At 30.9% G+C, this 10,731-nt stretch overlaps 1 protein-coding gene across 1 annotated transcript in view; it reads left to right on the forward strand.

Annotated features, from left to right (window-relative positions):
- Nucleotides 1-227: 227 nt before the first annotated feature.
- The window catches only part of LOC145291590 (carbohydrate sulfotransferase 15-like), a 132,956-nt gene continuing 122,452 nt past the window's right edge, over nt 228-10,731 (forward strand). The window contains exons 1-2 of the mRNA XM_080137671.1: nt 228-393; nt 4,978-5,198. Of these exons, the coding sequence (XP_079993797.1) occupies nt 387-393; nt 4,978-5,198 (228 nt within the window). The 5' untranslated portion in view covers nt 228-386. The remainder of the gene's footprint in view (nt 394-4,977; nt 5,199-10,731) is intronic.

Consider the following 10,731-nt stretch of genomic DNA (forward strand, 5'->3'; position numbering starts at 1 on the left):
TAATAATCGTAATGTTTTTACTATTTGCACTCAGTTGAGACAGGCGCTGTGATCACAACCAAAGAGTCACAACATTAAATATTATTTACAATATATATATATATATATATATATATATATATATATATATATATATATATATTGATTAGAAATTACTGGAAACGAAATTTGTCCCACAAGCTGTTAAGTCATAAGATTAAAATCTGTTTGATCTAATATTGTTAATTATCACCCGAGCAAGTTAAATGACCGGAGATCTTGTATGACAATCTCTCATAAGTGAATTGTATATCGTCAACCATAAAACCACCAATCGTCTTCAACAATAAGAGTGACGAGACTGTAATTAGTCAGCATTATTGTTTTATTATATTTAAGCAATAATCATGAAAGGTAAGTGTTTCTACTTTCATGCTTCTATTTTAATAATTTTAATATAGGATTATTATACGTTATTTTTCATTAGTTTTTTAGAAAGAAGATTAGTAAAGCAGCAGAAGTCCATCGAGAAGTTAGTGTTTTTCCGTTATTGCATTATTAAAAACACTAAACGAAAAAGCAAAAAAATTTATTCGCTTGTATTCTAAAAAAAAAACAAAAACATTTTTCCGGTCCGTCGGACACACACACACACACACACACACACACACACACACACACACACACATATATATATATATATATATATATATATATATATATATATATATATATATATATATGTATATATAAGGTTTGTTTTAGAATTTAAAATGTTGTCGGGCCTAAACAAGCTTGCCCCACCCCCCTCTCTCTATTTTTTTTTAATTTTCGGCTTTTTTTTGTTTCAATTTTTTCAGCGGATTGTTATTGAATAGACACTAGTATACCAGATAATCAACCCCGCCTAACAAAAAATAGTTAATATTTAAATATTTGTAGAGGTTGCTCAGTTTCTAGTACAACGATCTAGTAAATCGATCACCCATTTTAGAACCACTCGACGTTTTTAGGGCAACTTTTCTGATTTTAGCCCTTTTTTTTAAAACCAGTTTGGCCATTTTTTTAATTTCGCTTTCTCCGACTATTTCCTATACATATTTATGGTTATCTTCGAGTTTCGTCGCCGTACATTTATAAAAGTTTTGCCCGAATTATTTTTTGGTACTTAAAATCAATATTACCGTGCTGAAATAAGTACGTCATTATTTAGAAAGTCATTCTTAACATGGGAAGGAGAGAGAGGTTTGTAACTATTCTGTCCTTTCAACCAACAATTAATTAAAAATGAGCTTGTATTACAATCCACAGACGTGCGAAAAAATGATAAAAAAATAAAAAAATATAAGGAATAAATGTTATCAAAGGCAAAATAAGTTACTCTTTTACCTATCTGGAAAAGTTTTTAGAGGTTTTACTTTCTTTAAAACATTTAATCGGTTCAAAAAGCATACAGTGTTTATTGATATATGTGAAAAAGACAAATTGCGCGAAGTTGACTATATACGTAACCGTGGCATATATTGGGTGGGTTTCTAACAATATTTTTGTATATTTTTTTAGTTTTAACTTATTTTTACAAACTTCATTTAAGAGTCAGCTCGTCGCCATTTGTCTTTTTCACATATATCGATAAACACTGTACGATTTTTTAAACAGAGCTTCCTCAGCAAAAATTTCTTTAACTCAGCTAGAGAGCAGAAAGCGTCCCAAAATGTGTCAAGTCGACTGAACCCAGCAGGCAAAAGGCCTCAGCAGCAATAACAAGAGAAATTCAAACAGCCTTTTTAAGGACTAACTACAAACAGCCCTTTTCAGGGCTATTTTCCATAAATTACTACCACAAACTAACTGTATAAAAACTACTACTACCTGTCTGCTTTCTTAGACTACCCTCTATTAACAGGCGAACTCTGGCTCACTCCAAAAGGTTCCAACACCTTTTTGCAGCTTCCAGTGCCTCCTGTAGCTTCCAGCACCTTTTGCAGCCTCCAGCACTTCCTTTAGCCTTCAGCATGTGCAGATCCCAGTACCTTCTGCAGCTTCCAGCACTTCATCTTGCTATAAAAAATATGACGTCATTTGTTATCGTTTGATTCCTGTTTTGAACTTTGACCCCCGTCTCCGCCTCAACTTAGCTTTTGTTCAACCCTGAGAACTATTCTGCTTTACAGATCTGAGTTATCATGCACACAGTTTTGGACCTTTGTCAGAATCCATACTAGCTAACTCAATCGCCATTGACATAGGGTATCTCATATGTAACAAAACTCTTCTCAGAGACTGTGATTTTGGCACTGAAAATTCTATTTAGGAAAGTTCATTCTTAGTATTGTGAATTAGGTGCAAGGCTTAAGTTCAGGATCACTTTGTGCTCTCTGGCCAATGGAGAGTCTGTCTGCAGATACAAAAATCTTTTGCTTCTTGAAACCAGTCTCAAACTTTAGCTTAGCTGAGATAGGAACTAATTAATCCTTTAGTCTTTTACCAGTTCTTTTGCCTAAATCTCATTAATTATATTTTTCATTCATAACTTAGCCAATTGAGATTTTAACAATTCTAATTGGTCAATGCATTTGTCATATCGATTTCTTCGAGTAACTCCTTTTTTTTTACTTTCACAATTTTTCACCATTACTATTTGTACTGGGCCATCTGATTTTTCCCATATTTTTCCATTCTCTCTTTCGATCTGTCAATTGGACAAATGTAATTATCAAGACTGAGTGATTCCATCCTTATATTTTCATTATGATTATTCATTATTATTATTCATTATGAAACCCCCTTTTTTTGTCCCAAATTTTGGCTAACTCATACTTCCGTCATCTATGCCACTCTGAGGTATCTTTCTTATTAACTACAATCTTAAGACGCCTCATTACATTTTCAAAGGCACTTATGATACCAGGCAGCATTTGATGTCCATCTACGTTATTCTGTTACTCATTATTCTATATACTAGCAGGGATACCAAGCAAAAGGGTAACATTTCAACTAAAAATTCCCATCTCTCTATCTCTCTTTATCCGTACCACTTTCCTCTTCCCCCGTTCTACGACTCCCTCTACTCAATCCTCTCTTTCTCCTTCACTTAGCTCCTTCCTCTCTAGATTGACACACACACAGATCTCCTTTATACAATAGATTTCTTTATGAATGACTCGACATTTTCTTTCCCAATCAATACATAATAACACTGAAAAACTAACCCTCTCTGACGAAACCTAGCTCAGTTGACCCTTCAGAGAATCAAATAAATATTCTAAATTTTAGATATTATTCTTTCCGGGCAACTCTTATCAAGAACATACCACTTTTGTGGGTCTTTGTTTTGTAGTTTTTTTACTTTTGACTGGACACACACACACACACACACACACACGCAGATAACTGTCTTTAATAGATATTTCAACAATTATAAATTTTCCTTTTATATCTACTAACAATGCAATTTCATGCAACGTTAGACAATTAAACAATTAAAATATCAGCAAGGCATAAAAGAACAACACAAAAGAAAAACCATTCTCTTACTTATTTCGATTATTATCTTTTCTTATTAATTTTAATGTAGAGCTCCATCTATTGCACTGTGTTATAGTTTTAGGGTGAGTGATCTGAATCGCTTTTTTGAACAGGTCGATTTGAATAGCAGTTTTGAATTTCTGAAGGGTGTAAGATCGTACAAAAAATATAAATACTGAGGTGAACCTTAAAGACAGACTTTGATCTGATGACCTCAGAGTAAGATTAAATCTGAACAGTATAGGGATATATGTACACTACTTCATTGCTATAGTCATGCAGAAAGAAGGAATGGAAGTTCTAGGGTTAGTAGATGTAGAACAGTTGGGATAGCAGGGTCAGTGCACTGGTGAAGACCAAGAAAAACATATGAGGAAGTGACGAAGATAGACGAGAGAAAGAGGGATAAATAAAGATCTGGCCAGAGATAGGGTAATTTGGAAGTCAATTTTTATAAGCATTCAAAATATGCCAGCATGTAAAACAGGCTTTTAACTGATGATGATGATGATGATGATGATGATGATGATGATGATGATGATTGTTGTTGTTGTTGTTGTTGTTGTTGTTGTTGTTGTTGAGGAGGAGGAGGAGGAGGAGGAGGAGGAGGAGGAGGAGGAGGAGGAAGAGAAGGAGCATCATCATTCATTCATTTTATATGAATTTGATGATTATTGTTGCCATTCGTTTCCTTAATATCTTTCTAGTTAGATTTTTTTTCCAGAAAGACATCAAGTATGTACAGGAGAGGCCAGGTGAAGATTGCCAACATTCTTAAGTGAAAGTGTTTGTGTGGAACGAGCTAGATTCAAACTTGACTCACTCAACTTCTCAGGATGTGTTGTTAACCACTTAGCCATCGACACCTCGCTGATGATGATTATGATGGCGGTGGTGGTGGTGATGTGAAATAAAACTTTTTTCAACTCGATTTAACTGAAAAATGTCAAATTTTTAAATGCTAAAATTGGGTAACCGGCATAAAACATTCTTACGGGCAGATAAACGAACAGACGGACAGACAAACATCTCTCTATTCGTATAAATATGCTTGCCATGATGAGTAACAATGCTGCTCCCATTGCCATGTCTGAAGAAAAATAATCATAAGAAATGTTCTGAAAATGCAAATGATGTTCATTTTGATATGATGAATGTATATTTTTGAGATGAGGACTTATAATGATTTTTTTCTATTATTTGAGCTATGATTCTCATCTTGTTTTTTTTTTGTTTTTTTTTCTTTTCACAACGTTTCGGTCGATGTAACCTCTGACTATCTTCAGGTGCATTCAGTATGAACGCACATTAAGATGATCGGATGTTACATCAACCGAAACGTTGTGAAAAGAAAAGAACAAAAAAAACAACAACAACAACCAAGATGAGAATCATAGTCCAAATAATACAAAATAATACAACAAAAACATGATGCTCATTTTGTGCATTTCTACTTCTTTTTCTTTGCAGCAAACCCTTTTCAAAGTCATCTCCTCTCAAATATGAAGTACATGTGGCTCTTCATCGTCTCGTTTACAATGATCATCATCATTATCCTCAACTCTCAGGTGTTTATCTTTAAATTATGGACGAAAGATGTTTATTCGGATCAGATCAAACAACGGATAGATCTGACTTACTGGCGTTTCAACTACACCGACCCAGATGATCTGGATGATATTCTTTCTTTGGTAAGTCATTAATTGAGTATTTTTTAATATATATTTTTGTACTAATGTGTCACCACTTATCAAGATTAAAATACCACTGTAGGATAAGGCTTGATGAGAGAGAGAGAGAGAGAGAGAGAGAGAGAGAGAGAGAGAGAGAGATGATAGGTTGCATGATGATAAATACTATGACTAAAATCTGAGGTTCAAATATTACTAGAATTCGATATTTTACTAAATTTTACTAAATAGTAGAGGCAATTTTTTTTTAAATTAAAGGTAAAACTTCGTTAAAATTAGAGGTAAAAATGTCCTTATAATTAGAGATAAAAAATTCGTTAAAATTAGAGGCAACAAATTTCATTAAAACTAGAAGTAAAAACTATAATCATTTCATTAAAAATTAGAAGTAAAAACTATAATAAAATTAAAGGTAAAAAGTTTATTAAAATTAAAGGTAAAACTTCATTAAATTAAAGGTTTCTTTATAAATAAAGGTAAAAATTTCATAAAAACTAGAAGCAAAAAATCGTTAAAATTAGAGGCAAAAAATTCATTAAAATTATTAAAATTAGAGACAAAAGCTTTCATTAAAATTAGAGGTAAAAATTATATTAAAATTAGAATTAAAAATTTAACCAAAATTAAGAGAAAAAGAAAATTGCTAAAATTTGAATTAAAAATTCTCTAAAATTACAACTAATATTTACTGAAATTGAAACTAAACACTTCTTTTCAGATTGAAATAAAAATTTCATTCAATTTAGAAATTAAAATTAGAAAATAAATATCTCCACATAATATTACTTAAATCAACAACATACCAGAAACATAACATAAGTTTTTATTACACGTTTTTCTCTTTCTTCTTACCGCAAGCTGGGCTCAGCCGACTCAGCTTTGTCTTCCACTTTACACGTCCATTCTCATCGAAGTCCAATTTGCTTCTCCCGATCATGCTGTGCATTTTTTCTCCTTTTTTCCTTTTTCTCATCGCGCACATTTCTTAATTTGCATATGCACGTATTCCGGCTACTGCTGCCGCTGCTGCTTAACTCTTTGCAAGTCAGCCATCCTTCGCTGCTGCTGATATCTTCTCACACGCTCATATGCACTATGTTATAGCTATTCTTCACCATTTGTCAGAAACATTACTCATAGAATATGAGGACTAAAGGACAAAATAAGAAGAAATAACATTCAGATAACATGAATAATATATATTTTTTACATTCAGATAATATGAATAATATATAGTTTTACATTAAGATAATATGAATAATATATAGTTTTACATTCAGATAATATGAATAATATATATTTTTTACATTCAGATAATATGAATAATATATATTTTTACATTCAGATAATATGAATAATATATAGTTTTTACATTCAGATAATATGAATAATATATATTTTTTACATTCAGATAATATGAATAATATATATTTTTTACACTCAGATAATATGAATAATATATAGTTTTACATTCAGATAATGTGTATAATATATATTTTTAAATTCAGATAATATGAATAATATATATTTTTACATTCAGATAATATGAATAATATATATTTTTACATTCAGATAATATGAATAATATATATTATTTACATTCATATAATATGAATAGTATATATTATTTACATTCAGATAATATGAATAATATATATTTTTTACATTCAGATAATATGAATAATATATAGTTTTACATTCAGATAATGTGAATAATATATATTTTTTACATTCAGATAATATGAATAATATATAGTTTTACATTCAGATAATATGAATAATATATAGTTTTACATTCAGATAATATGAATAATATATATTTTTTACATTCAGATAATATGAATAATATATATTTTTACATTCAGATAATATGAATAATATATAGTTTTTACATTCAGATAATATGAATAATATATATTTTTTACATTCAGATAATATTAATAATATATATTTTTTACATTCAGATAATATGAATAATATATAGTTTTACATTCAGATAATGTGTATAATATATATTTTTAAATTCAGATAATATGAATAATATATATTTTTACATTCAGATAATATGAATAATATATATTATTTACATTCATATAATATGAATAGTATATATTATTTACATTCAGATAATATGAATAATATATATTTTTTACATTCAGATAATATGAATAATATATATTTTTTCATTCAGATAATATGAATAATATATATTTTTTACATTCAGATAATATGAATAATATATATTTACAATTCAGATAATATGAATAATATATAGTTTTAAATTCAGGCAATATGAATAATATATTTTTTGCATTCAGATAATATGAATAATATATATTTTTACATTCAGCTAATAGGAATAATATATATTTTACATTCAGGTAATATGAATAATATATATTTTTTACATTCAGATAATATTAATAACATATATTGAACATTCAGATAATATGATTGATATATATTTAACATTCAGATAATAAAAATAATATATATTTTTTACATTCAGATAATATGAATAATATATATTTTTACATTCAGATAATATTAATAATATATATATATTTTACATTCAGATAATATGAATAATATATATTTTGCATTCAGATAATATGTATAATATATATTTATCATTCATACACATATATATTATATATGAAGGCGTATATTAATATATAAGGAAATCTTTAAAAAGAAAAAAGAAAGCTTGTTTGAATTGATTAAATGAGAAAAGACGTTTGATTATTACTTGGGAAATCTGAAGGCATTTTACATGAAAATTATGTTAATCATATACTACCAACGAATTGAAGAGGTATTCATTTCAAGGAACCATTTTGCTGTTAATAAAATGGAGGTCACTTTTCAACACAAACAATATAGTAAATTCTACAAGCATAGTGAATAGAGAGTGTAAAAAATTCCAAATTAGTTTAATCAAATTTCTCATATTTGTGAAAGATGTAAAAACTTTGACGAACTTTTAAATAAGATCACGACTACTCTCAAAACTAGAACAAAATTTAAAGCTAACCTTACAAAATATCACTTAAGAATGTCAAAGAATAAATGCTATAATGTTGCAAAAATTGAAAAAAAAAAATATTTCGCACATACACTAAGTAAAAAAAAAAAAGAATTATGGTAAAATGTTTTTTAAAATTTTTTTATTACGCACGTGCATCCAAAACAAGGCATACCGCCACTTGAACGTAAGGGGCTCCTTTTGGGGACCATGCCTAGAAAAGATTACGTAGATGTTGGTTTACTTTACATTTAAACTTTATCATTATAGTCAAGGAAGCTGTTAGCAAGAAAATGAATTCCAAAGTCTAGCTGTTTGAGGGTAGAAACTATTAGAGTAGGAAGCTTTCTGGCATTTAGGGACCTCAACAGTGAATGGGGTGTGATTTTGTTGCTAAACGGATTTGTCGGGGATATAATGTTGAGGGGGCGCAAGGGCAACAAGTTCATCAGAGAATATTTCATTAGAATACTTGTAAAACAGGCACAGAAATGAAACATTGTGACGATTGGATAGGGACTGTGTTGCATTGTTATTTCATATAAAGAACCTTATCTCAGTGTGTGCGATGATGATGATGATGATGATGATGATGATGATGATGATGATGATGATGATGATGATGGTGGTGGTGGTGGTGGTGGTGGTGGTGGTGGTGGTGGTGGTTCTTTTATCATATTATGATAAGGAGCTGAGGTATATGATGCAACAGTTCTTGTAAACACAGATAGAGGGGAGACTCATTATTGATGATGGTAGTGGGGACACATAATACTTGAGGAAGTTATACAAAGTTCATTATCAGATGATAAACAAAACACATTACCTTTCATTTTCCAAAGACAACAACGAAGACAAGTTTACAAATATTAATGATAACTATTTATTCTATCATCCAGATGATTGATGAATCAGGAAAACCAAGTACGTCCAAGGATAGAATACTGCTGCCATATCTGGACAGGAGCTGCTATAAACAGCCTATCCTGCCTTGACAGAGTACAAAATAGACTTCGTGGCTTAATGGGGGATGTCCTTTTCTCTTCCCTGCAACCTCTCTCCCACAGAAGAGACGTTGCAAGCCTATCTTTGTTTTATCGTTATTTCCATGGCAGGTGCTCGTCTGAGCTCCAATCTCTGGTCCCCCTCACCAATCTTTTACAGAAAACACCCGTCTAGCTGAATCCACTGTCAAAAACTTTCCCCACTCTTTATCCATGCCTAAATTAAAACGTGATTCCATGAACAAAGCTTCTTTCTTAGAACTGCAAACCTGTGGAACTCTATTCCGTCTGCCTGCTTCTCTCCTGACTACAACTTGGATGTCTTCAAGTCCAATGTAAAAAAATTCCTGATGAACCACCCCCTTAAGTAGACACTTTAAATATCCACACTAACGTACTGTACTTACAATAACCCTTATCCCTGAGTGGCTTCCGGGCCTTGATAAGTGGTAACCACCTTGTAAAAAAAAACAAAAAAAAACTCAAGCTCTTACGATTACATGATCTTATCTTCTCCTCCCCTTCGCCTTCAAGGACGTCAGCTCCCAGTCTGACTGACTCGACTCTCTCTCTCTCTGACTGTCTTCTAACTCTTCTTGACTTTTTTCCTCTTCTCTAACTCTTCTGACCAACTGACTCGAACTATCTCATATTGGGAATTCCTTTTTCTTTATGACATCAGAGGCGTGGTCAACAATATGATTCCTTCACATTTCAAATTACACGTGCGCTTTGCATATACATCCACATGCCTTTGGTTAACAAAGAAATTCCTAAATTGAATTGTATCATTTTGAACATATTTTTTTTTAATTATTTCTAACTCGTATTGCCCATTCTTTTAACTGACATAATTTAATATATCCAGGTATTTCTAAGAACAATGAACAATCGCTGCATTCCTAAATTGAATATTTATTCTCTTTTTAACTCATTGCTTACTGGGTTCGATTCTATCCTTTTCCAAACATCATTTTCAAACTTATCTATTTAATTACTGGGGTCTGTCCCTTTTTATGTAACACACCTTCCCTTCTCATTTTTCAAAAAATGTGCGTATTTTTAAATTCCAGTACATTTTTTCTTTATATCCTTACAACCCCTTGGCTAAGAAAGATCAGACACCATCATAAAAAAAACCTTTTTAGTCAACCCTTTTCCCACTGACTCCCTAATTATTTTTTTTAAGACCAGAATCTCCATCCGATCTCCCTGACATATTCCTTTTGGGTATAGGGTAGTACCTCCTATAATCTATATCAGCTGTTTAATCCAGCCACCCTTATGCTGTAAACTGAGGTCTCATTTTACCTCTTTACCAACTCGATGACATGTCGTCCATTGTGTCCTGACCCTTTCTTTTACATGGTTGTTCTATTAATTAGAGCTTTGTCTCATTTTCTATCTATTTCTTTTAGGACATACATCAAAGCTCATCTACTTTAATCTTTGAGGTTGGCTTCAAATTATCAAGATATACCTTTCATACTGATTCACTCAGATT

This window comes from Euprymna scolopes, chromosome 2, assembly GCF_053919585.1.
Source record: "Euprymna scolopes isolate OS-2025 chromosome 2, ASM5391958v1, whole genome shotgun sequence".
NCBI lineage: Eukaryota > Metazoa > Mollusca > Cephalopoda > Sepiida > Sepiolidae > Euprymna > Euprymna scolopes.